This window comes from Oryctolagus cuniculus, chromosome 2, assembly GCF_051225735.1.
Source record: "Oryctolagus cuniculus isolate XC-2025 breed Fujian yellow rabbit chromosome 2, ASM5122573v1, whole genome shotgun sequence".
Lineage (NCBI taxonomy): Eukaryota > Metazoa > Chordata > Mammalia > Lagomorpha > Leporidae > Oryctolagus > Oryctolagus cuniculus.
This window is the reverse complement of record NC_142868.1, coordinates 170,297,539-170,323,452: the sequence shown is the minus strand read 5'-3', so window position 1 is coordinate 170,323,452 and position 25,914 is coordinate 170,297,539. Positions and strand designations below refer to the sequence as shown.

Sequence of the window (25,914 nt, the reverse complement as noted above, 5' to 3'; positions counted from 1 at the left end):
TTTGTCTTTCTTCAGATGCCATCAAATTCTCCTCCCTTTTGTTGTACCCCACCTCCCAAAAGAATCCTTATCCTAACACTTTAGAATGTCCATGTACTCAGGCTAATCCCAAAAGAAGCAAATTGATTTAATTTACACAGCTACTGGTAAAGGACTGGTGTCCTTGAAGGGTTAGCAAATTAATAAAGTGCCTCTTCACTGGGGAAGAGCATTTTATGTATTTTCTTTTGCATGTGTTATCCTGTTGATTGTTGTAAAGCTGATGATCTCACCATCTCAATTTCCAGAGGAGGAAACTGAGGCAGTACAAGCTTGGCACAGGGCTTAAATCCGTATGACTCGAAAAGGCCTTGCTCATTCCCTCACACCTGCTGTCTGCACAGCAGATGGAAGCATATGGGGGTAGTTGATTCTTCCCACCCCCGAGGACACCTAATGGAGTGATTTCTAAAAGCCAGCAACCTGCCCAGGGGGTTGCAGGTGAAACCTGGGAACATGGTGCCAAATGTGTCGTCCTGTCTGCTGTCCGACTACCAAACAGCCCTGTGATGAATCCCTAGAAATCAGGCAAGAGGTACAAGTGTTATTTTTTTAAATAAGAGTTATGTTATTTCTTTTTTATTAGGGTTTATCAGGTTGTGGCCCAAGTACAGCCCAGTTGCTATAAGATGATTGATCAAGATATCTATCGTCTGTCTGTCTGCTATCTTTGTATTTAACCTTATACCAGTGATATCTGCTTAGAATTTTCCTTTATGCTTTGTGCCCTGATTGGGAACAATCTTCTTGATTGTAGTAGTTATCAAAGACAAATGTGAAAAGCATGCCTAGTCATTTAAAGTCTCTTTTTGACAGAGTTAGGTCCACCTGGTCCTCCTAATGAGAGAAGGGTAAATCACTGAACTGAGTTCTGCCCTTGAGTGAGCTCTATTCTCTTCAATTACTTAGCATGATGCCCAAACCACACAGCTGGTGAGTGGCAGATGGATTTTCCCTTGGGATAAGCCAAGTGAGAGTGATTCACACCACCCAGGGCTGATGTCAGAGTGCAGGCTCAACTGAAACTTGCCTAGGCGAAAGGGGAATTCCTGTGTCTCATAACCAACAACGCGGGAGCACCGTGGTGTGGCTGGATGGTAGAGATGATTGGGAAGTGGACTCCACCACCATGAGCTTTTATCCCTGTATTCCTGGCCTCTGCTGTTTCATACTTGTTGGTTCCATTCTGTCTGACAAACAGGTTCCCGACAGCTGGAAACCAGATCAGCAGAAGCAACCAACCCTCACAGCTCATGGTGTTCACAATCACGACCGGTTGACATTGGCAATGGTTGCTCTAAACCACAGGAACAGGACGCAAGGGATCATCTCCCAAAGCCAGCAAATGCTGACAAAAGAAGGGTGCTGCGGTGATTCCAAATAAATGATACTACGGAAATCACAAATGATGACAACGTGATTATGTGTTACAGAAAGGTGATGTAGTCTTGAAAAAATTGACTTGTGGCATCCAAAGTTCCTACTGTTTTATATGAGGGAACTTCAAAAGTTCCTGGAAAATGAAATTTAGAAATGAGTTATTTGGGTGTAAAATTTTTGGAATCCATATATAGTTTTTTCATTATACAAATTATCCAGGAAGACTTCTTGTATTATTGAAATAAAAGTATGAAAGAATGCAGACATTTTAAATAAACAACAAAACTACACCAAAAGACATTAGGACCTTTTGACCCTCGCATTTTAAAGATGATGACAGTTTTCAGTGGAAAACAAGTCTTAAAAAGAGGTTTTGAAAAATGACAGTGAAGAGGAAGGTTTCAAGTAATGAAACATTTATTCACATGTTATTTTAACTTAAGGATATACAGTTATAAAATAATGAAATTAAAAAGAATAGTAGGCACACTAGAACCTTAAACCAACAAGTTTAAAATGTAGTCATGTTTTGGTATAAAAATAGCAGCTAACATGTACTGAATGTTTACCAAGTACAAGTAACTACCATAAAAACTTTATTGGTATTATCTGAATTAATTCTCAAAGTAAGTAGCTGGCAAACTAACTCCTGAGGGTCAAACTCACTCTTGGGTGTTTTTGAGAATTTTCTTGGGATCCAGCAATACTCGTTCATGTGTGATTGTCTGTGTCTACCTTATACAGTAGAACTGATTCTGTAGAGGCTGACGGAGACTCTATAGACTGCAGAGCCTGAAGAATTTGTCATCTGGCCTTTTACAGAAGGAGTTGACCCCTGCAAAACAATGCTATGAAGTCGATATTCTCCTTGCTATATCTCATGGTCACAGACTGGCGATCACAAACCCAGGTGTGTCTGAATATCAAGTTGAGCATTTCTGACATGGTTTCCTAGTGGAGGATGCTGATCCCGGAGTCTGACTCTTGGGTTCAGCTCAGACTCCCGCGGTTATAGTAGCTGTGCAGTGGATGTTTTGCTCACCTGTCCCGTGGCTCAGATTCCTTCACAATGTTTCCAGCTGGCAAAGGTGTCACTGGTCATCCTCGACATCAGGGCAGCTCTGGGACCTTGGACCCTGCCGCTTGCTGAGGAGTGGCCTGGAAACAACTGGGGTGGCAGTGCCTTCTCGGTAGAGTGTCCTGAACTGGGACAGGGTCCCCTGTTTCTACCCACCACCACCACCCCCTTTTGAAAGATTTATTTATTTGAAAGGCAGAGTTACAGAGAGAGAGAGAGAGGTCTTCCATCCACTGGTTCACTACCCAGATAGCCACAACCACCAGAGCTGGGCCAATCTGAAGCCAGGAGCCAGGAGCTTCCTCCGGGTCTCCCACATGGGTGCAGGGGCCCAAGCAGTTGGGCCATCCTCTGTTGCTTTCCCAGGCCAATACCAGGAAGCTGGATTGGCAGTGGGGCAGCCAGGATACAAACTGGTGCCCATATGGGATGCCAGTGTCACCTGTTTCTACCCTTTGAGGTCCCCTTTGATCTCTACTCTCCATTCTTCATGTAGGGTTGACCAGATGCTCCTAGGAGATCCACGACTCATGTATGGGATCATCCTGGGGCTCTGGGCCTGGCCCCCAATTCCAGAAGGGTGGCCTGAAAAGTTATTGCTCCTTAGGATGTGAGATTGAGCCACCATGTAAGTGCAGATGCCCTGGGTTTGATCCTTCTCATTCACATAGAACCTGTGAGTTCAGAGCTCTGGGTACCTATGGCCCGCTGCCAATCCCTGGGCTTGAGTTGCGTGTGGGTTCCATGCACCAGCTCCCACTCCCCCATGCTCTAATATACAGCAACTTCCAGAATATAGCACCCCAGGGAAGCGAAGGTAGCATTACACACCCTCTCCCATGTACACTTCCCATTGCTGGTGCCAGGATGGTCAAACTCCCTCCCCAGATTGCCCTGCAGAAGTGGCTGTGTGATTCTTTTCGGAGAGCTTTTGAGACTTGACTCTGCCATGCCAGTAGACCCTCTGATTGGTGCTCTCTCTTGCCTCTAATCAAGATGCTGACACTGGCCTCCATGTGTAAGCTGCGTTGATGAGACAGACATTCCTGACACAAGTGGGACCACTCCTTTTTTCACTCATGGCTCTTCCCCAGCCCTCCCCACTGGCGGTGGTGTGGGAAGGTGCTGTCTATGTGGAAAGAAATAACATTTTAGGAATGCGGTGATCACCCTAAGGAATATGCAAGAGATGATACAGTTGGAAAAATGTACGGGTCTCTGCTTATGCTGTGAAGTTTCAAACAGTGAACCTACGTGATCAGAAAATGAGTTAACATGCATATTTTCCCGAGTACTCTGGGAAACACTTGCCTTTGTGGTTGCCATCTACAAAGCACAGACGCAACCCCAGAGGAGTCATTGGGAGCTGGGACTCACGGGTGGCGGGGTGGATGGTTCAGCATCATGAGTGATGACATAACCCACATTACGTAAATAGTATTAGGAAAATGCAGAGGCAAGGGCGTCTCTGTTGTTACAGTACAAACATTCTGAGGAGTCACAAAATTCTGCAGAGCCACGATGTGAATAATAATAGCAGTGATATCTTTTGTTCCTCCGAGAAATGAGAAATTAACACATCTGACAACAAAGAGACAGAGACAGCTCCGGCACCTGCACAGGAAGCAGTGGAGCCCAGACACTACCTACAATCTTCACTTAACATCAATTGGACAAAAGACAAAGACAAAAATTCTTCTTTACCCATTGTTTATCTACACTGAAAAATCATTTATGTCTCATACTGGCCCATAAATTTTGTAAGGCATTAAAAAAAATTGGACTGTTTATATAGACAAAAAATACTGCAAGAGCCTACTTGCCAGGGACACACACCCAGGGGAAGGCCCTGCCTGGTGTCTCCTTGTTTTCACTTGTAGTTTCTCCTCTTTGTCTTCAGTTGTGTGCACTCCCATGTGGCTTCTTCTGTTATATCGCTATTTCTTTTCAAACATCAACTTCTGCTTTGTAAGACTAGGTATCCCCTTGCTTTTTCTTGTTCTTTCTTTTTTTTTTTTTTTAATTTCATTTATTTGAGAGGTAGAGTTACAGACAGTGAGAGGGAGAAACACAGAAAAAGAGAGAGGTCTTCCATCTGCTGGTTCACTCTCCAAGTGGCCGCACAGCCAGAGCTGAGCCGATCCGAAGCCAGGAGCTTCTTCCAGGTCTCCCACATAAGTACAGGGACCCGAGGACCTGGGCCATCTTCTCCTGCTTTCCCAGGCCACAGCAGAGAGCTGGGTCAGAAGCAGAGCAGCCAAGACTAGAACTGGCGCCCATATAGGATGCTGGCACCCCAGGTGGAGGATCAACCTACTGCGCCACAGTGCCGGCCACCACCCTGCTTCTTTTCAAGCAGGTAATTTGGCTAACACTTCGTGTGCCTTTTTTTTTTTTTTTTTTTGACAGGCAGAGTGGATAGTGAGAGAGAGAGACAGAGAGAAAGGTCTTCCTTTTGCCATTGGTTCACCCTCCAATGGCCGCCACGGCTGGCGCGCTGCGGCCGGTGCATCACGCTGATCCAAAGCCGGGAGCCAGGTGCTTCTGCTGGTCTCACATGGGGTGCAGGGCCCAAGGACTTGGGCCATCCTCCACTGCCTTCCTGGGCCACAGCAGAGAGCTGGCCTGGAAGAGGGGCAACCGGGACAGAATCCGGCGCCCTGACCGGGACTAGAACCCGGTGTGCCGGCGCCGCTAGGCGGAGGATTAGCCTAGTGAGCCGCAGCAACGGTCTGTGTGCCTCTTTGATCATCTGCCTGTCCTAGTCTATCAGTCATTCTCCTTCTACCGCTCCCACATACACACAGCTCTACAGATATACACCACCCCATACACATACACACACACACACACACACACACACAACTCAGAGTCTTTTGTTTTAATGTACAGGCGTGATGTTTACATAGAATTTGTTTCTTGCTTCAGAAAATATAAACCTTGTGAAATAGAAGGTCCAGTGTTTGGTACAGGAAAGGGAATCCAAGACGCCCTGCCTTCACTCTTGGGTTTTGTGTGCAGTCGTGTTACAGTACGCTGAGAGTATCGAGATGCCCCGCATGGCACAGGGGGAATTCTTGATGCCCTGTGGTGCACGTTTGAGGGTCTGTGGTTAGAACATGGCTCTTTAGATCTTTGCTTGCCTCGGATCAAGTGTCCTGTGACTTGTGACAGCTGCAGTGCAGGATGAGATAATTGGGTGCTGTGTGTTATTCATGGCCACGTGTCTACATTTTGGCTATAGAAAGCTATGGATGGAAATCATTTTATATCGTTTAAAAATATTTAGCTAGGCTAGGATGAATTTTTGCTTTACACCAGGAGGTACTGCGGTCCAGTGTTACAAATTGTTCCCTTTGTTTTTGTAGCTGATTTATGTGTCTTTATTTGTGACACAATTATCTATCCTAGAAATAGCCAATGACACTAATTAGGGTACAACATCAGTTGCTGCTGACTCTATCTTATTCATGCACAGCAGGGCTGGGAATCTGAAATGCGTTTGCTGTAGCGCATTTAGATAATGTCTGGTAAAGGTGACTTTTTTTTTTTTTATTTTTGCCAACTTGTACATTAACTTGTCTCTTAAGTGGCAGATTAAAAACATCTTAGAGTACTAACACTGATGAAAATGTTTGTTTAGGCTTGCTCAGGACTCCAAGTGCTTACAGGATCCAAATCACATTCTTGTCCTTTAAGCCAACAACACTTTCAAAGCTTGCTGTAATGGCTGTTTCTTATTGTAGCAAACAATAAAAATGTTTCTATAGGGCTAGTTTCTTTTATAAGGTAATGAAAAGCAATTGTGATCCATGGAGACGTCTGAAGGTACACATTTCTTAGAAAGATTGCTGTCCCACTAGTCTATTCTTTTACTACATTGGAGAAATGCGTAAGACCTACCTTCCCTTGTCCCCAAAAATTGTTTCAGAGTTAATGACATTTCTTGTGTCTAGTTAAGACTCCTGAGAAGCCATGTCTTGTGGATAATTAAAAAATACGTTTTTGGTGGGTATGCATTTTAGTCTTTACTTTTTACTCCTTTATTCCTTCTTTCATCCTCTCCTTCATTCAAATACAGCTCCCGTGCCAGGCTGGGAGTCAGGTTGGAGGACTGTTTGTCTCATCACTGGATGGACTTTGGTTATAGCCCTGTGGGAGACTCACAGAATGGGGGTCTGTGCAATGTGGGATGGGGCCAAAAAGCAGAGACTCATGGCAGTGGGGTGCTGGCACAGGCTTCATGGAGGAGGTGACTTTTTTTTTTTTTTAATTTGACAGAGTTACAGACAGTGAGAGAGACAGAAAGGTCTTCCTTCTGTTGGTTCACCCCCCAAATGGCCGCCCCGGCCGGCGTGCTGCATAATCCGAAGCCAGGAGCCAGGTGCTTCCTCCTGGTCTCCCATGCGGGTGCAGGGCCCAAGCACTTGGGCCATCCTCCACTGCACTCCAGGGCCACAGCAGAGAGCTGGACTGGAAGAGGAGCAACCGGGACTAGAACCCAGTGCCCATATGGGATGCCAGCACCGCAGGTGGAGGATTAACCAACTAAGTGAGCCACAGCACCGGCCCCAGGAGATGACATTTCTGATGTCAGTGGGGAACAAAGGAGATGCTCATGCAAAGAATTTAAGATTGCGATGTCTAGATCTGGGGGAGTTCAGCTACCGCCGATGTACAGGGGCCAGTGATGGGGATGAGGCTTAATGTAGAGCTTGCAGACAGAAGGGGAGGGACCTGGAGGAGTTCTGGCGGGTTTGAACTGAGTCTCCTAACCACCGCTACCTGGGAGAACTGCAGTCAGCATTGTAACTTAGAGTGGACTGGGCTGCAATCACAGGCTCTTAACAATATTGTCAGAAGGAACTAGGACTTGGGGGCCGGCACTGTGGCGCAGTGGGTTAACGCCCTGGCCTGAAGCGCTGGCATTCCGTATGTGCACCGGTTTGAGTCCTGGCTGCTCCAATTCTGATCCAGCTCTCTGCTATGGCCTGGGAAAGCAGTAGAGGATGGCCCAAGATCTTGGGCCCCTGCACCTGCATTGGAGACCTGGAAAAAGTTCCTGGCTTCGGATCGGCACAGCTCCAGCTGTTGCGGCCAACTGGGGAGTGAACCGGCAGATGGAAGACCTCTCTCTCCCTCTTTTTCTCTCTCTGTGTAACTTTGACTTTCAAATAAATAAATAAATCTTTAAAACAAAAAAAGGCCTTTCCTGTGATTATCGACAAGCTGATCAAACAAAATATTAGATAAAATGAACGAATGTGTAAGAAATCAGGACCCCTCCTCCTCCTCCTCCTCCTTTCTTTCTTTCTACATCCTCCAGGAAAATTCTGGCAGAGCTAAGGAGCATGAGCTGGATTTCTTTTGGAGTTCTTTGAGAGAAGGACATAAGTATAAAAATGGGCTTTCATTACTCTTTGTTGCTACCTCATGGTTTGCTTGTTTGTTTCTCCACTTGTGCTGCGATGAGATCAGACCACATGACAATCAGGGCTACGCAGCACTTTCTAGGAGAGCTAGTACCACATTGGGTAGCCCAAAGTTTCATGCCTACTTAGTGGTGGCAGTTGAAAGACCTGCTGGTCAGCCATGTCTACAATGAGAAGACAGACGCAACAGACAAGGTCCTATCCACACCTGCTCCCTGCTCCCACAGTATGCCCCGAGGAGCATGTCGGGAAAGCGACTCACCCTAGCGCTGATGCCTTCCCTCAGTGCTTGTTCCAGGTCTTGCGCATGGACCAGCCCTGCGGGAGCTGAATGGACCTTAGCCACCCCTGAACCCACCCAGAACAGTTGAGGCCACTTTCTGGGTTCCTCTCTCCTCAACTCTGCTTGGTTTTCTAAAACGGGGCAGAAAGAAGATGCTGTTTTTCAATCCTAAGGAGACTGCAGACACATTTACTGCTAGGGAGCGTGGAGTGTGAAGTGATGGAAATTTGGGGAGAACTGAACATCCGGGGAAGGAGTGCTAGATGATGAGCCCCAGGTGTCTGTCGCCTCTCTTCCGCCCACTTCGTCCTCAGCAGCGCAGATCAGATCTCATCCCAGCTCCTTGAGTTATGAATTGGGGTGTTGGGGAGGGTAAGCTTCAGATTTTGATTCATAAAGTTTGGGTTTTATGCCCAGGTTCTGCCACAAACATAGTTCATTGAGGGCCCCGTGTGCCTTCTTAGGAATTTGGGCTTTCTATGGTAAAGGGAAGTGTCTGAAGGTTGTTACCCTGAGAACTTATGTGTAGATGACTCTTTAGAGAAATGTAAAGTGTTATTTAGTAAATTATCTTAAAAATATTTTTATAACCTACCACAACAAAATAAAACATTGGCAGAGGTCACACAGGAGACAAGAAAATAGAAATAGAGCTGTAATTGCAAAAAGGAATGATGAGAACCTGAGAAAAGGCGGCATTCGAGGTACGGCAGTCAGAGGTTGGGTATTAGAAATACGCAGGAGGCAGAAGGAGAGGGCTGGGCGGCAAGAGGAGTCACCTGCCGGGTGTTCGTCCCCAGCAGCTGGCTGGGCTGCAGTGTCACTCACCGGATGGAGGAAGGAGGTGGGAGCAGGTCATTGCATATGGTGAGCTCATTTTAGGACTCGGGGGCTTTGGGATTCCTACAGGACAATCCAGGGCTCAGCTGGATCTGCGGTTCTGAAGGCCGGGAGTTGAGTTTGGACAGGAGGTAAGACTGGGGAGTCACCAGTGAGCAGCTGGCAGTGGAAGCCCTGCAAGCGGATGTCACCAACAGGGGGAGCCAGCGAAGGGGGAGGGCGGCCCTGGGGGGCAGGGGGCGATGGGCAGGCAGAGGAAGAGGAACCAGGCAGGATTCATATCTGTGCAGAAGGAGAAACGGAGCGAAGGGAACGGGAGGAGAAGCAGTGCCCGGCAGTCGGGAGCTGCTGCGAAGGCGCAGGGTGGGCTGGGGAGGGCGGCTTCCGTTCCCTGGCGACTGCGGAGTGCGGCCTCGGTGGAGCGGTGGCGGTGGCTCCAGAGGCAGTGGCTTCAGTGGCTGTCAGGCAAGGAAGTGTGGACGGGCCGGAAACGCCCCTCTTGAAGTTGGGGAAGGGGCTCACTGGCTTGAGGCCGGGCTCTGTCTGGTTTTCAGGGGAGAGACAAGCATGTTCTTCCCAGAAGCCCCTCAGGCGCGAGATGCGGAGGCGGGCTCAGTCCTGCTCCTCCTCCTGTCACACTGGGCACTGCTGCGTCTTTCCTGCTCCCTTCTCGTTGTGATCTGGATGGCAGGGGTGCAGTTGGCCCCAGCCCCTGTCAAAGGCTGCCTGGGGCTGGAAACAAGCCTCAAAGCATGTTTCCTTTCCCTCCATCGTCCCCAAGGCTGCCCACCTACTGCACTTGACGGAGGTCACACCAGCAGCAATCAGCACTGAATGAGTGACCCTCTTGAAGTGGCTGTGCTTGGCCCATGGCCTCAGGCATTGCACCTGTATCCTTTTTTTTTTTTTTTTTTTAAGATTTATTTATTTGAAAGTTGGAATTACACAGAAGAAGAGAGGGAGGGAGGAAGAGAGGGAGGGAGGGGTCTTCCATCCACTGGTTCACTCTCCAATTGGCCACAACAGCTGGAGCTGCGCCAATCTGAAGCCAGGAGCCAGGAGCTTCTTCCAGGTCTCCCACGCAGGTGCAGGGGCCCAAGCACTTGGGCCATCTTCTACTGCTTTCCCAGGCTGGATTGGAAGTGGAGCAGCCGGGTCTCGAACCGGCACCCTTATGGGATGCTGGCTCTGCAGGCAGCAGTTTTACCCCCTGGGCCACGGCGCCAGCCCCTGCACCTGTGTCTTATGAAACACAGGGTTACCCCCTCCGACTACACGGCAGTGAAAGTAATTTTCTCTTGCTTGCTCAGAGGAAGAGATACTTTCTAGAAATGTTAGTGCATGTCTGGATTTTGCTCCTGTCTTCTAGAATCTTCTCCCCTTCCCCCAAGCCAGAGCATCCCTAAGTAAGTGTGTAAACTCTTCTGCCCACAATTCCAGGGAGTACTCCTTTGAGGGAGTACTTATTCATTGACTGTGTGTGTTAGTTGGCTGCGCTGCCATGGTAACAGGACACCATTGAGGCTGCTTAAACAACAAATTTATTTTCTCATCATTCTAGAGGCTACAAGTCCAGGATCAAGGTGCCTGCCTGGTAGTTCCTCCTGCGGCATCTCTCTCTGGATCACAGGCAGCCACCTTCTCGCTGTACCAGCACATGACCTTTCTTCTGTGTACATGCCCTCCTAGTGTCTCTTCCTCCTCTTATGAGGACCTGAGTCCTGGGGTGGGTGTCGTGGTGCACCGGGTTAAGCTCCTACTTGGAACTAGTGCCCAACATCAGAGCGCCTGGGATCGAGTCTTGCCTCTGCTTCAGACCCAGCTTCCTGATAATGTGCACCCATGGAGGCAGCGGGTGAAGACTTGTGTAATTCAGTCCCTGTCACCCACGTGGGAAACTTGGATGGAGTTCCTGGCTCCTAGCATTGGCATTTGGGAAAAGAATTAGTGAATGGGAGGTCTCTCTTTCTCTGTTGCTCTGCCTTTCAAATAAATGAAGATGAATAAACAAGCATTAAAAATATAAGGACATGAACCTTATCCAATTTGGGTCTCATCCTTATGACCTCATTCAGCCTCAACTACTTCTCTAGAAGTCCTCACTCCAAATATAGTCACATTCAGGGTTAGGGCTTCAAAATACGAATTTTAGAACAGAATTCCATCCATACCAGTGTCCGTCCCTAACATTTTCCATTTTTCTGTATTCTCTCCAGTGCTTGCACTGGCTACCTATGACTGCTTTAATAATTACTACAAGCTTGGTGGCTTAAAATAACAAATTTATTATCTCATAGTTCTAGAGGCCAGAAGCTCAAAATCAGGATTACTGGACTGAAATTGCTGTTAGCAAGGCTGAACTCTCCCAGGGGCTCCAGGGAAAATCTGTTCCTAGCCTCTTGCATCCTTTGGGGTGGCCGACATTCCTTAACTAGTGGGTGCATCACTCCAGTCCTGCCTCTGTGGTCGCACCACCTCCCCTTGTGTGGACTGCATTTCCCTTTGCTTCTCTGGATAAGTGAGGTTGCATGTGGAGCCCACTGCATGTTCCAGACTAACTCCCATCGCACGAACCATTAATTACCCATGTCTTTAAGATCCCATTTTCCAATAATAGTAATAATAATAATAATTGCAGGTTCAGGGATTAGGACCTAGCATCTTTGAGGACCATTATTTAGCCCATCATAGATCTATTATTCATATATCATCATTTGGAATTTTAATAGAATCAACTTGAGAGCTTTTGTTGGAAGGGCAAGAGACACACAGGTGTCTTTCCTGGGTGTGTCCGAGCAAGATCGAAGCCTCCACAGCACAGTCCAGGCCCCTCCTGTGGCCATTGCTGAGACACAGGGAAGGGCTGGGGAGCTGAGGAGTCTCCCCAGGGGTGGCTCTTTGGAAGCTCAAGGGTAGGAAGAGAAGAACACTCCCCTGTGCATTCCGACTTCATGGCTGGTTAGAAGGGTGGGTTCCCCACTCCTGGAAGCCATTTCACTTCAACACTTGGTTTCTTCTGGTTAAACCAATCTCCCGCACTGTGGGCTTTGGTAGGAAGGCCCTGCTTCCCTTGGACTCTCACACCTGGGGCTGCTTCTCCGCTGCGTTCTGTCATGGCACTTACTGTTTTCCTCTTGATGACCTAAGGTACCTGATGAACAGGCCATGCATTTATGAAGTCCAGAGAGCCAGCTGTGCTGAAAATGAGCTATGTTGATCAACACTGAACCCAGCATTTTTTTTTTTTTTTTTTTGCAAGAGGGGGATTACTGCAGAGTGAAGCTTCACACACAGCGCTTTATTTGGTCAGAAGAGCCTGGGTCTGATACTGTGTTGGGAGAACTTTATTGCATGCTAATCTAATATCTAAGATTGTGCTCGTCTGTTCTTCCTTCTTGCCATTTATGGTGAGAAATCTGCCAGTGCACTGTGAATGTTTTGCTTCTTGTATCTAGTCTCATTCCAAGTTCATTGTCCCCAATACGAGTAGGGATTGCAAGATAATTACTAATTTTCAATGTCTATGCTCCACTTTACAGTTATGTCTGAACATTACTGCTTACATTGAAAAATTTAGTAATTTTTAATGTTGTATCAGGCTTTCTGGACTCTGTTTCTGGGGCATTGCTCATGGCTTACCTTAAAATGCAGGGAAAAAAAACTAATATAAAGGGAGTCTTCAGGATACTTAAGGAAATCATATCACTAAGATGGTGTTGTTAGGGGAGGGGAAGGAGATGAGATCAGTGACTTAGAAACATCAACATTTGTGTCAAAGGCACAATGCCTTGAAGTTTTGTGGTTTGTGGGGTGGGTGGAGTCATGTCAGTGATTGAGTTTTATGTTAATCTTCTGTACTTTTGAATGTGGTTGATTCCAAACTCGATTTAATTGCAATGGCTGTATGTACTCCTCTAGGACCAGGGAGACCAGCCAACAATAAACTTTATTATCCCCTCTGGTGAAGGCTACGTTTGGTAATAGAATTTGGTGAAGAGATTTTCCTATCTCTTCATTATCCTCTTTTAAAATTATTCATTTTCACTCCACTCAAAAGGCATAGAGACAGAGATCCTCCGTCTGTTGGTTCACTCCCACAAATACTCACAACCACCAGGGTTGGACTAGGCCAAGCCTGGAGCCCAGGACCCAATCTGAATCTCCCACGTGGGTGGCAAGGATCCAAACATGTGAGCTATCCCCTCTGCTTCTCAGGAAGCTGAATTGCAAGCGGAGGAGCTAGGACTCGCCAGCACGGATGCGGGACAGAGGCAGCTCAGTCTTGGCTGTGGAGTCAAAAGCTTCTCCCACTACCCGTTTATTTCTTAGAGTGAACCCTACCTTCACGCTTCTTGTTTTCCCCTGGCCCGGTCCTGTCACTTGAGACGTGTGCACCTGCTGAGTGCCGTGTTGGTGGTTTTCAGGCGCCATCACTTCTGGCATCTAAGGTGATGCCTGAAGGATGTCACCTCCAATGGTAGATTTCCCAGCCTTGGGGCAGCTGAGGAGAAACTGGAGCTGGACCATCTTCCCAGGGTCACTCAGGTGACCCTGCATTTCACTTACAGACAAGGCTGGGCATGGATCCGAGGTCAATGTTCCTTTAAGTCTCAATGCACCTTGGCTGTGACTTTAGTTACAGATGGAAGTTTCTAAGGAAGCAGTTCCTGATAGGATTTCCTTGTTGGGATTTTCAAGATCCAAATGCTAATGGAGGGAACTTGTCACTGTTTATGGTGGGTATTTGTGCTGTCAGAGCTGGGGGCCTTGTTACGTGTGACCATTTTCCTGATGCACCCTGTAGGGTCAAGGCTCACTCTGGGAGTGAATGTGGTCTCATCTGAAGGGTAGGCAGTCCAGAAATCACCCTGGGAAGGGCCAGGTACTCTAAAGTCCAAGACTTTGTGCCACTCCCTGGGCCTGTTTTGGGCCATACTTGAGGTTTGATAGAGCTTCAGGGAAGGTATGTTTCTCCTCTGGAGTTGGTTTTCTTAACCAATAAACGAGAACCTCTGGCCCCCTCAGGTTCCAAGGACCCAAGAGGAAGAAATTCTCAGTGGAGACTCTTCCGTGACATTTGGACTCCTCTTTCTGTCTCCTGAGAACCTTCCTCTCCTAATCCTGCAGATAGCTAGTGAGAAAATACAGGCTGTGAGGAGGAGGTCCCTGGGGTGCTGCGGGTGGGCCAGCTGCCCGTACTCTAATGAACTTGTTTCCTCTGAGGCTGCTTCGGGAGACACTGAGCCCCTCGTCCCGCACCTAAACAGCTCTCCCAGGACCCGGCACATCAGCCTTACTAGTCCAGTGCTCCCTCTGGCCTGCAGGTCACAGAACAGGCACCATGGACTTGGGCAGGGGCTGTCCCAGGATGGTGCTTAACTTTATAAAAGTGTTTCATCCTGGGAACCACCTGTTCAGCAGTCTGGTTCCAGAATCCTCTTCTTCCACTAGGAGTGTCCTCAGCAGTGAGTCCAGTCTTCCAGGCAATCCTGTTCCTAGATTGTTTAGAGTAGACTGGCAGGATGGGAGTAGATTGAGTTATTCATGACTTTCCCTTCTCCCTAAGGAAATTTCATCTGTCCTCTGAGGTCCCTTTTGGGTCCTTCTGTCCCACGAAGCTGCTCCAGCTCATCATCCCTCCCTAAAATTCACAGCTCTTTCGTCCCAGTGATCCTTCGGCAATGAACCACACATAGGCTTTGTGGCATATCCAGTAATAATTTTATGGTGAGCATAATCCCCATTTCACGTATTCAGCTGTGCTAATTTTGATGTGTGGCAGACATCTCTGGGCATGTGGCAAGTTTCTGGAATAGTAACTCAATTCTGTATGATGGCTTTGATTCGGGCAGCTGTTTTTATCTCTCACCCGTGTCAATCTGCTTTCCATGGAAGAAATCTGGCTGATCTTCAAAGGATAACGATGATTGACTTCCCTTGGAAGCCAATGGAAATGACATCACTATCATATTTTTTAAATTAAAAATGGAATATAATTAAATGCAGCACAGTAGTTGTAAAACAATTTCATTGCATTATACATCATTTCACAAAAATAAGCATAGTTCCCATTTTTCCACATGACATTCTTTGTAGCATTTTACCACAGAATCATGACTCCCTGACAACACAAATATTCAAACCTACTTGATCTAAGAAGGTTGACAATGAAACATTCTCAGACGGAAAGCTTGCTAGATGAAATGGTGTGCCGTCAGAATAAGGCATGGGATGTTCCAGGTGTTGTCAGATGAAACAAGTGTGTTGAAAATCCACCAGAGACCATCTTCTTTAGAAAATAAACATGTTGTTTAGCCAGCACTAGTAAGTTAACATGTGAGTAGCTCTGAACCCTCTGTAAATGAACAAGCCAGGAGGCTACCCATCTGGGTTAATTTGGCATCCAAAAACTTCTATCTTGCTGGATCTGGCCCACCAGTGTGAGTGGCAACCCGGGGCAACATCCAAGAACCTTATGTGCATGGACTACTGAACTGTTTAATAGGAATGGTTGGTTGTTTTTTCTTAATCTGGTGGACTGTTCCTAAAAACAGAGAATTTTGTTATTAGAACTACTAAATTTGGGACCAAGCTGATAACGTAATTTTCAAAGGAGAGACTCTATTGTGCTTATGTGTTTCACAGTAAAATTACCCAGTCTCTGAAGGGTCCCTATTAGGAAGATTAGAACCACTGCCTAATGTATAATTTTCTTTTGTTTGTTCTAAGCACTTATCAGCTTAACGAATGGACATGAGGATTTTCTCTACCCCATGACCTTAAGTGTTTGTGGGGAGTCTAGGGGGTAAAAAACGGTAGCTTGCGGTAATACAAGAACTAGACTGTGATTCTGGAGACCCGACTTTCTATTAAGCCAGTGCAGTCTTCTGTCCATGCCTGTTGACAGTGGTTTGGGCTCACTGAAGTGTGATAATGGAAAACTGCGTATTTGTGAAGAGCAAAGCACCCTGATATGTTATCTTTCTGAACAGATAACTTTAGGCAGAAATAATATAGGCCGGCGCCGCGGCTCACTAGGCTAATCCTCCGCTAGCGGCGCCGGCACACCGGGTTCTAGTCCCGGTCGGGGCACCGGATTCTGTCCCGGTTGCCCCTCTTCCAGGCCAGCTCTCTGCTGTGGCCAGGGAGTGCAGTGGAGGATGGCCCAGGTGCTTGGGCCCTGCACCCCATGGGAGACCAGGAGAAGCACCTGACTCCTGGCTCCTGCCATCGGATCAGCGCGGTGCGCCGGCCGCAGCGCGCCGGCCGCGGCGGCCATTGGAGGGTGAACCAACGGCAAAGGAAGACCTTTCTCTCTGTCTCTCTCTCTCACTGTCCACTCTGTCAAAAAAAATAAAAAAATAAAAAAAATAAAATAAATAATATAGCTTGTCCTATTAGGTCTCATTGCCCAGTAAAAGATCACCGACAAGAAACTTGCCTACGTGAACCTTCAAGCTCACAATCTGCACGGGCTCTTTTCCATCTGCTACACCACAGGTGAACTGTCTGACTTTTCAAATTTAAGTGCATCTTGGGTTCCTTAACCTTTAAACAAGGTGAGGATAAATTAGGTTCTGTGTGTAACTGCTCAGGGCTGAGAACATCAATTAGGCTCTCAACAGGTGCACGTCAAGCCACCTCCAGCTGTGTACCTGATCCATGCAGAAGGGACAGGCACTAGGAGGGCTGCCACTGGAGAACCAATTCAACAAAATCGTGTGAGCTTTCTAATAAGGGCATGCTTGTTGTCCTCTCAGTTACACTTAACCTAACAGGACAGGATATGTATGAAAGGGACCAGAGAAAGTAGACACACACAGGATGCTTGATTCTGTCAGCTGTATCAAACTCAGGCCTGCTGGAGCAGTCTCCTAGACTTCCCAGCAAGGCAGCAGAGAAGACACACGGGCACACTACTCATCTCACCAGTTAGTTTAATCTCTTCCCGGAGGCCATCCTACAAATGAAGGCTGAAATGGGAGACTGAATATGATCAATAATAACGATGTTGGAAGAGTCTGGCAAAATCGGCTACAGGGTACAAGTTACACTGGCCTCTTCCTCATTAGCAAGACTTACACGATGCTGGAAGTCTCCATCTGAAGCTGTAACCTGTGTGCAGGGTGTGGCCCAACAGGAAAAGAACACTAGAAAGTCATGAGATAGGCACTCAAGCAATTGGGAGATGAAGGAAAGCACACAGTGTTCTAAAGGAACTCGCTTCTCCTCCTCCTTAGTCATCCCAAGTGCATTCCACCTGCAGGTCAAAGGCGATTTCAGGTGATGACAGAATTGCGACAGCTCCAAACTTAGGGAAAGAATCACTCAAGTAGTTGAGAAGGGAGGCTACTTCGAGAATACACTTCCAGGAGAAAGAGCCGGAAGTTACTGTCAGGTATCTTCCTCTGAGGGGTAAGGAGTGCTTGGTAAAGGCACAGGAATCTGTTCACGAACTTCCCCTTCCTGTTTCATCAACCAACGTCCTTGGGGCAATGGAGGTGGGGCGCTCTCTCCTGCCTTCCTCTACTCAGTCTCGACCATGCACAGCAGGGCTTGTCCACACAAGCACTCGCCGTGCAGACATGAAGGGTTCCAGTCTGCAGAAGCAGGGGTTAAAGGAAGGGGCCCCCCAGATCCAAGCACTGAGAGACCGGTACCAGTGTGGATAAACAGATTCGGACATCACATGCTCATTTCTCCTAAAGTCGAGAGGCCCTGTTTCTAGACTCTCAAACTTTGAGAAGTAATCAGAATAAGGTAGATAGAAAGCATTTTCTACCTTATTCTAAAGGGTTGCATATACTGATGTAATTTTTCTAGCTACATTCAGAGAAACATTCTTATCTCATGTTCATTGCTATAAACAGGCAAGCTCAATTTTAACATTTACTCTTTATTGTGTTGTATGAAGTACCTATGTAATGCAAGTATGTACTGTACTAAAATACTTATATTTCCAAATAACATTGCATGGTGTAGCCCAGAGTCTCTGCAGAAGCATTATGAGTAACCTGTGCCTTTACACTTTCGTATGATAACACACAGAGGGGGAAAATAAAGCTAGGTATGAAGATACTTCCCCAGACAGACACATGCACGGCTTACAATGGAACCCCAAGGGAGACAGGTCAGAGGGCAACACTGGATGTATCCTCTATAAAATGTAGACTCTGCAATAAAAAGCCAAAGGCACATAAAAATATATTTTAACTTTAAAAATAACTTAGTTACAGTCATACTTTGCTTACGTCTTACCAACATGTAGCTGATGGTCAACAGTTTGCAATACAGATATAATAATATATAGGGATATATATATATAAGAAGTACAAGAGAATCTCCCAAAAGCCTATAAAGTTGTTCAGATGTGAAAACAGACAAAAACGTTTAACACTGGAGAATTTGCCAGGCTGAGCCCAAACCAATGTGATATAGAAAAGAGTCTAGAAAAAAACAAAAACAGGCTTAAGTGTTAAATAAATTCCGACTTCCTCTTGCTCGGGAAATGTCGGAGTCTCAGGATGACTGGACCAGCCCTTCGTAGTTAGTATCAGTCCTGGCCAAACCAGACTCCTCCTGTGTCTGCCAAGAAGCAACGGAGCTGAACACCAGCACGCAGCTGAAAAGGCGCCCCGACTCCTCATTTCCTCTTTCGGCCAGGTTTGCTTGTCCTCTTCCTCCCCCCCGCCCCCCCATTGTTTTTGCCAACAGGAAGAGCATAACAGGTAAAAAAATACTTTGTAGGAACGTTACTTTAGAAAACCCATCCCCCAGCGGCAAACACGGCCGCGGGCGCTCTCCTGTTCCGCAGCGGGCGCTCTGGTCTCCGTGGTGGTATTGGTGCGGCTACCTGTTACCCCACAAGGACGAGAACTGGCTGTGCCGCTACTTATTTTTGTCCATGACGTTGAGCACCTCATCCAGGAGCGAGGGCCCGAGGTCGAGCTGCAGGGAGAGCAGCGAGCCCGTCAGGTCAGGCAGGGACTCCTCGGACTTAGCCTTTCCCTGGGCGAGCTCGCAGGGCGCGGGCTGCTCGAACAGGTCCTCGGCCGGCCACTCGGGGTACTGTTCCGACAGGCTGGAGGAGTGGCTGTCCCTGCCCTGGCTGGACTGCGACGCCGAGCCGCTGGACGCCCACGACGCGTCCCCCTGGCGCAGCGCGCCGTGCCCCAGCACGCCGCCGTCCTCCGCCGCCTTCTCCTCGGCCACAGGTGCGCAGCTGAGCCGGGGCAGCTTGGCCGGCCCGAAGGCCTCCTGTTTGGAGCTGAACGTCACCGGTGACAGCAAGGGCAGCATGAGGGCCTGGGAGCCTCCGATGGTCGGCAGGGAGATGGCGTTTTTGAGCACGGGCGAGGGCGTCTCCGTGAACACCGAGTCCGACGTGCTGTTGGCCCGGAAGAACTCGTTGTGCCCCGGCAGCTGGCCCAGGCGCGCCTTCTCCTGGTGGCCGGGCAGCAGCTCGTAGTTGCCCTGAAGAAAGGAGATGTCCCCGAAGACGTCGTGCTGGCCCTCCTTGCCGATGTGAATGGTGTGGCGGAAGTCCCCAAGCGGGGGGCTGATCATGTCGGGGGACAAGATGTCCCTCAGCTTCAGCTTCTTCCCCTTCTTGTTGTTGGCAGCTTTCAGGTAAATCGGGGTCTTGGCTGGCATCGTGGGATCTGGGGGTGCCTGCTTAGCACGCGGTGGGATGGGGGAGGCCTGCTTTCGTCTCCGCTGTTGTGTGTTTCGGAAGAGAGCCTCGTGGGTGGAAGCGTCACATCATTTTACTCCAGCAGCCTCGGGGAATGCGGTGGGGTCTGCCAGTCGCTCCGGTTACATCATCCAGCGCCCTCCGGAGCGAGGAGAAACCTGGAGAAGGAATGGGAGCGGGTTACAACGCGTGACGCTCAGGGCCCACCCACGACGGCAGGGCCGGTGCCCACCTACGGCTCCACTTCGTCTTACTGTCCCCCCGTCCCCAAGCAGGGTACAAACTCGGCTTAATAACGGTTTTGCCAAGCTTAGTTTTAAGGGACAACAGAAAAGCAATAGGAGAGAGAGACGGAAGAGCCCCAAGCCAGTGACACCACCACTTCTGGACAGGTTGGATTTTTGTCATCTTCCTCTAAGACCTGCTTTCAGCCGGTGACCAGAGTGATTTCAGCTTAGAATCAACTTGATTTGTTTTCAAATATATTTTCTCTTTTGCTCTGCTGTGCACACCATCAAGACAGATAGCGTTTTTATTAGTCCTATAAGGAAATTTCCAGTGACTATTAGATGCTAGTGTCCAATAAAATCTTAGGAGAGGGGCCGTGTGTTGGCGTAGTGGGTTAGACCAACGCCTGTAACCCCTTATGTCCCATCTGCACCACTTCTGATCCCGCTGATTACTGGTAGCCCAAGTGCTTGGGCCCCTGCCACCCACATGGGAGACCTGGATGGAGTTCCAAGCTGCTGGCTTCAACCTGGCCCAGCCCTGGTTGTTGTGGCTATCTGGGGAGTGAACAGGCAGATGGAAGATCTCTCTTTCAAATAAATAAATCTTAAAAGAATAAAAGGTAGGAAAATGAATTTTTACAAATGAGAGAACAGAGAGGCTGGAGTAAAAAAAAAAAATACCTGGTGTCATTAACATATCAGTAAACAGAAGAGCTGGTGTTGGGATCCAGTAGTAGCCAAGAATACAAAGGGTTACAGGCTATGGAGGTATTCTGGGATGGAAGGAGAACAAACTGCTTCATTTCAAAGGAAAGGCGTGCTGATCTTAACAGGTTGGGTCTTCTGCACGTTCTGGGGTGGCCCCCTGCAATCTGGCTCCCGATGTTAATGGCTTTGCAAGTGGATTCAGTGACTCGCTTCTAACCAAGAGGACACAGCAAAGGTGACTGGTCACCGATGGTGTGGTTCCTGAGCCGGCGAGGGTGAGACTTTACTTGCTGGCTCTGGAAGCCTAAGCTGTGGCGCCGGGAGGGGGCCTCGGGAGATGAATTCCAGCTGTGCCACGAGGGAGCCTGGGAGGGGCTACCCCCCCCAACCCCGAGAATACCGCTGTCCTGGCCCCCACCTGAGTCACAGCCCAGCGAGACACTGGGCCTGGATTCCTGCCACACAGGAACTGGGAGCTCATAGATGGGTGTTGTCACCGCTCCGAGGGGTGTGGGAATTTGCTCCCAGTGTAGAAGATTGACACCCCCCTGCACGTACGTGGGGTCTTCACACAACTCAGGGAAAATACATACTATGAAAAAAAAACACACAGATAACGAGACTTTTGGATCAAAATAAACTCACTTTCCAATTCCATTTTTCTGAAGACCCTCTAAAGTAACCCCGCATCGTATGCCGAGATCACAAGAGCTGGAAGCAGCCCTTGTTTCACTGAGGAGAAACTCTTATCTCCTGAAAATAATCTTTCAACCCCATCAGCATCTACTGCCAGGGAGCAGCGGAGACCTTCCCACTGCGAGAACGCCCCTAGTGGCTCCGCGGTGACCTCCCCTGTCTGCCTGGCCACAGAGTCTACGAACAAGCCCACGGAGGGCCTGATGGGGTGGAGAGCGCCGCCTGGGCTCTGTAGCAGCAGGAGCCCCTCCTCGGCTTCTCCCTCATCTTTCTTTCCTTTCAGCAAGAGTTTTAAATTCATCTGCCAGTGACAGGTGACAAGAGCTGTGCTCAGCCAGCCACTGGCAAGGTAACAATTCACTGGGAAGGGGCTGGCGGGGTCACGTGTCCACCTACTGTTCAGGCACCTGGGGCAATGGGCTGGCTTGCGGTGTGTGGGGTGGAGGTTTGCTCCCCCCTCAGAGTGGGCAGACAAGGAAGATGCCAAACATGACAGGCTCATGGGGCCGGATTCCCCTAAGTTTATGGAGCTCTAATTTGGGTCTTGAGGCAAGAACACAGGTTGCAGCTTCCGGTGTTTCCACAGAACTCCCTTCTGATGGAAGTGCACAGCACACGGTCCCAGCCCAGGGCCCCCGGTGCTGCCGGCAGGAGTGGCCGGGGCACTGAGGCCGCAGGAGGAACAGCTGCCCTGGGTTGCACGGCCAGGAAGGCAGCTGCCGTGGCAGTGTGTTGTTCCAGGGCCTGCGAGGGCTGCCTGTGGTCAGCTGGCGCAGCCAGGGTTATGCAAGGCCGGGACCCAGAGCAGGGTGGCCCAAACTAGTGAAAGAGAATCGCCCAGAGCTTCAGCCAGGGAGCAGGGCTGTGCCCCTCCATGGGCATCACTCACAGCTTCCCTTTCATTGAACAAGGATCTGGGACAGTGTGGAGGAGGGGGAGGAAGCGCTTCTGTACTCCCAGTCCTCCTGGCTGGGCACCGCAGGCAACAAGTCCCCGCAGGGCTGGCCTGGGGGAAGCTGGGTTTTAGGTCAGTGGCTGGAGACAAATGCTGGAGGGAAGCGGCAAAAGATAAAGTGCAGAAAGAGTGGGGGAGGGGTGACGTGGGGAGGGTGGGAAGACTGGAAAGGACGTCTTCAAAGCATTTTTTCTTTCTGTAAATATTTACGCAGCATTTACTCCATGACAACAATGTAGGATCCTAGGACTTTCACACAGCAACACTGACTGAATTCCTACTTTGTGTCAGTTCTGAGAACTTGCACATATACTGTTTCAAAAAGGGGGTCGGGGAGCAAAAACGTCAGTCTTGGAGCTTGTAAGGGGTGGATGCTGGTGGTGTTGGAAGTATCTGGAAGCTGACCCCTTCCCTCTGTCTTATCTGTGATCTCTCTTGCTCCAGCTCCTGCGCATGCTTGATCCCACCAGAGGCAATGCTACTTCCCCTCTGCTTCCGGAGTATTCTGGGCTCATCAACCAATGGATGTCCAAGCAGTGCTATCAGTTTCCCCTGTCCAGGCTGACATTTAAACAATTTTTCCCCCTTTTATTTCAAAGGCCAGAGAGACCTTCCATCCTGTGGTTCACTGTCCCAAATGCCTGCCAACAGCCAGGGCTGGGCCAGGCCAAAGCCAGAAGCTCCCTCCAGGTCTCCCATGTGGGTGGCAGAGACTCAAGTTCATGAGCCATCACCTTGCTGCCTGCCAGGCTGCAGCATTCTGGCAAGAAACTGGAATCAGAAGTGGAGGAGCCAGGACTCAAACCAGGTACTCCAGCACGAGACGCAGGCATGCCAGGTGACAACTTCTCCGCTGCACCTGCTACCCCACTGCTCGCTCTTCTCCGCTACCGCTGGTGCAGAAAGCGATGGGGTGGTTCCTTCAGGGCAAAATGTATTTGGTTCTGGAGAGGGTATGCGTGTCTCCTGGGAGCCAGCAGCACTTAACACGACCGTAAATACTGAGAGCTTTTGGTGTTGCTGGGCACTGTTCCAACCTCCCCCACCCCCCCAAGAACCCATGAGGCTGCTACTGTTAATGCCTGAACATCCCCACTCCAGGAACAAGTCACTGCTGAGGGCACAGAGGTGGAGTCCCTCTGCCAAGGCTGCACAGCTACCAAGCACTCAGCCTGATGGCTGGGCTCTGGAGTTAGCACTGGCCCTGGGAATTGTCAGCCCTCCATTAGTAAAGGGGGCACATTACAAAGCCTGTTTAAGACACAGCTGTGTGGGGCCAGAGCTGTGGCATAGTGGGTAAGGCTGATGCCTGTGGCACTGGTATCCCATATGGGCACCAGTTAAAGTCTCGGCTGTTCCACTTCCAATCCAGCTCCCTGCTGATGGCCTGGGAAAGCAGTGGAAGATGGCCCAAGTCCTTAGGCCCCTGCACCCATGTGAGAGACCAGCAAGAAGCTCTTGGCTTCAGCCTGGCCCAGCCCCAGTCTTTGTGGCTATTTGGGAAATGAACCAGCAGATAGAAGATCTCTCTGTAACTCTACATTTCTTTAAAAAAAAAAAAAAAAAAAAGTTTCAATGCTCTGGGTTGGTGAGGGTGGGCAATAGGTCCTGTGTACACTGATGATGGAAGGCAGTATAGAAATAATCAGAACTAGCTCTTTGTCCCCAGATTCCACTTCAAGAGAAATATCCAGGGCCCAGCACTGTGGCTCAGCAGGTTAAAGCCCAGGCCTGCAGCACCGGCATCCTATATGGGCACCAGTTTGAGTCCCAGCTGCTCCACTTCCAATCTAGCTGCCTGCTGATGGCTTGGCCCAAGTGCTTGGGCTCCTGTACCTGTGTGGGAGACCGGAGGAAGCTCTCAGCTCCGGATTGGTTCAGTTCTGGCCGTTGTGACCATTTGGGGAGTGAACCAGTGGATGGAAGACCTCTTTCTCTATCTACCTGTGTTTTTCAAATAAATAAAAATCTTAAAAATCTATCCAACCCATGCATATGGGAAATACTGCACAAAGTTGTTGAAACCAGCAATTTATATTGGCCAACAGTTGGAAACGACGCAGTTGTCCACCTAGTAAAGACTGGGTGAATGAATTAAGGTGTACCCATACAAACAAATGCTATACAGGTCTCTAAGAGGAGAGAACAACTTTTAAAATGCTCAATGGACAGCATGCCAAAGATATCCATCTTCAGTATAGAAGAGAGAGTTGCACAAGTGTGGCAGCATAGTTGACTGGGATTGCAAGTCTATAAAACCTTTAGAAGCACGCCTAATTAACAAATACACAGGGCTCCGAATGCTTTTTATGAGCGCCAACATTTTGCCTGGTACTTTGGTCCTGTGAGTTACTGAGCACAACGCCGCCATTTCTAGAGCAAAACGTGGTTCAAGAGCAAAGTCCAGGATGGTGGTGTGTGGACAGGAAGACCTCCCAAAGGGGCCTCGCCTCGCCTCGGTTTTGGCAAAATGGACATAAATACATACTCCCGCGTCAGTGTGTGTTCTCTGCGGGAGGGGCAGCCTTGGTGTGTAACTTGCAGAATGGAAAGGACCGCGGCAGGAGCGCACAGGGTGCTGGGTAATAGCTGGGAGGAGGGGCGCCCCAGGGAGGGAGGGGGGGAGGGCAGGCAGTGTGCAGCTCCTGGTCTGGGAGGCGGGTGGTGACACCAAAGATATTTTAGGACCTCATGGTCCTGCTGCATACCACGACCCAAAACCCGGACCCTCCTTGGTCTCTCAGACTGCCGGCGGCTGACCAACGCGGAAGCAGAGCAAAAAATGGAGCAAGAGTCCTTGGGCCACCAAGGGCTTTGTCCTGTGCCTGGTGGGAGGAGAGAAAGGGGAGGAGCTAGGGGTGAAAGACTGGCCTGCAACTGGGCACCTGGGCGCTCCACGAGCCATGGGAAGAGCATCTACCACTCTGTGTAGCCTTCAGGACTCCCCCGGCAGCGTGAGCTAGCCAGGGCCTGGTCACCACGCCTCTCCAGATCCGCAAAAGGCAAACAGGTCCCTCTGTGTAGCTCCTCCTCAAAAACCCTCCCTTTGACCCTAAAGTCTGGACACCTCCCCCACCCACCCCCGAGACTGCTGAGCCCTTTCACTTGGTTCCTGGATCACAGCTTGTTCCTCTTCCAGCCACCTTAGATGACATCAGAGATAATATTCCCCTGGGAAATTACATTCGTTTGAAAAAAATGCTGCAGCCTTGCTGGGCACTGGAAACCTTTGCCCACAAAGGGTCCAAGTTCTCCTGTCGGCACCTGGCGCCTTTCTCAAGATGAGCAGGAGCCCCGCAGACCGAGGTGGGTGGAGTCCAGCTGCGAGTGGACGCTCCCACTCGCAGGTGTTGGGAAACCCAGAGCCTCGAGACCCCAGAGGAGCTGAGGAAGGGAAAGCCGGGATCTGATAAAAAGGCACTCGGCTCCCTCGTTCTGACTGATGCCAGCGTAAGTGACAGTAACAGAAATAATCCCCACAGTAATGCAGGAAAAACTAAAACACCCGGTGTAGCCCTCTGCTAATTTCCTTATCTTTTGGGCAGAGTGAGGCAGAGAATACCAAAACAGGGCAGAGCCA

General features: G+C 49.2%; 1 protein-coding gene and 1 long non-coding RNA gene across 6 annotated transcripts in view; one reads left to right on the top strand and one right to left on the bottom strand.

Moving 5' to 3' along the window:
• The first annotated feature begins 10,105 nt into the window (after positions 1–10,105).
• Positions 10,106–18,515, top strand: LOC149128143 (uncharacterized). The gene is made up of 2 exons (XR_016230445.1): positions 10,106–16,069; positions 16,441–18,515. It is a non-coding gene; the product is annotated as an uncharacterized LOC149128143 (long non-coding RNA).
• Positions 17,929–25,914, bottom strand: part of CDC42EP3 (CDC42 effector protein 3) — a 25,055-nt gene continuing 17,069 nt past the window's right edge. For 4 of the 5 annotated variants that reach the window (XM_008254529.5, XM_008254532.5, XM_008254534.5 and 1 more), the window contains one exon: positions 17,929–19,903. In XM_008254529.5, coding sequence (XP_008252751.1) covers positions 18,941–19,705 — 765 coding nt within the window. In that variant the 5' untranslated portion in view covers positions 19,706–19,903 and the 3' untranslated portion in view covers positions 17,929–18,940. Of the gene's footprint in view, positions 19,904–21,101; positions 21,276–25,914 lie in introns of all 5 variants that reach the window. The other variant, XM_089327725.1, reaches the window with a different exon arrangement.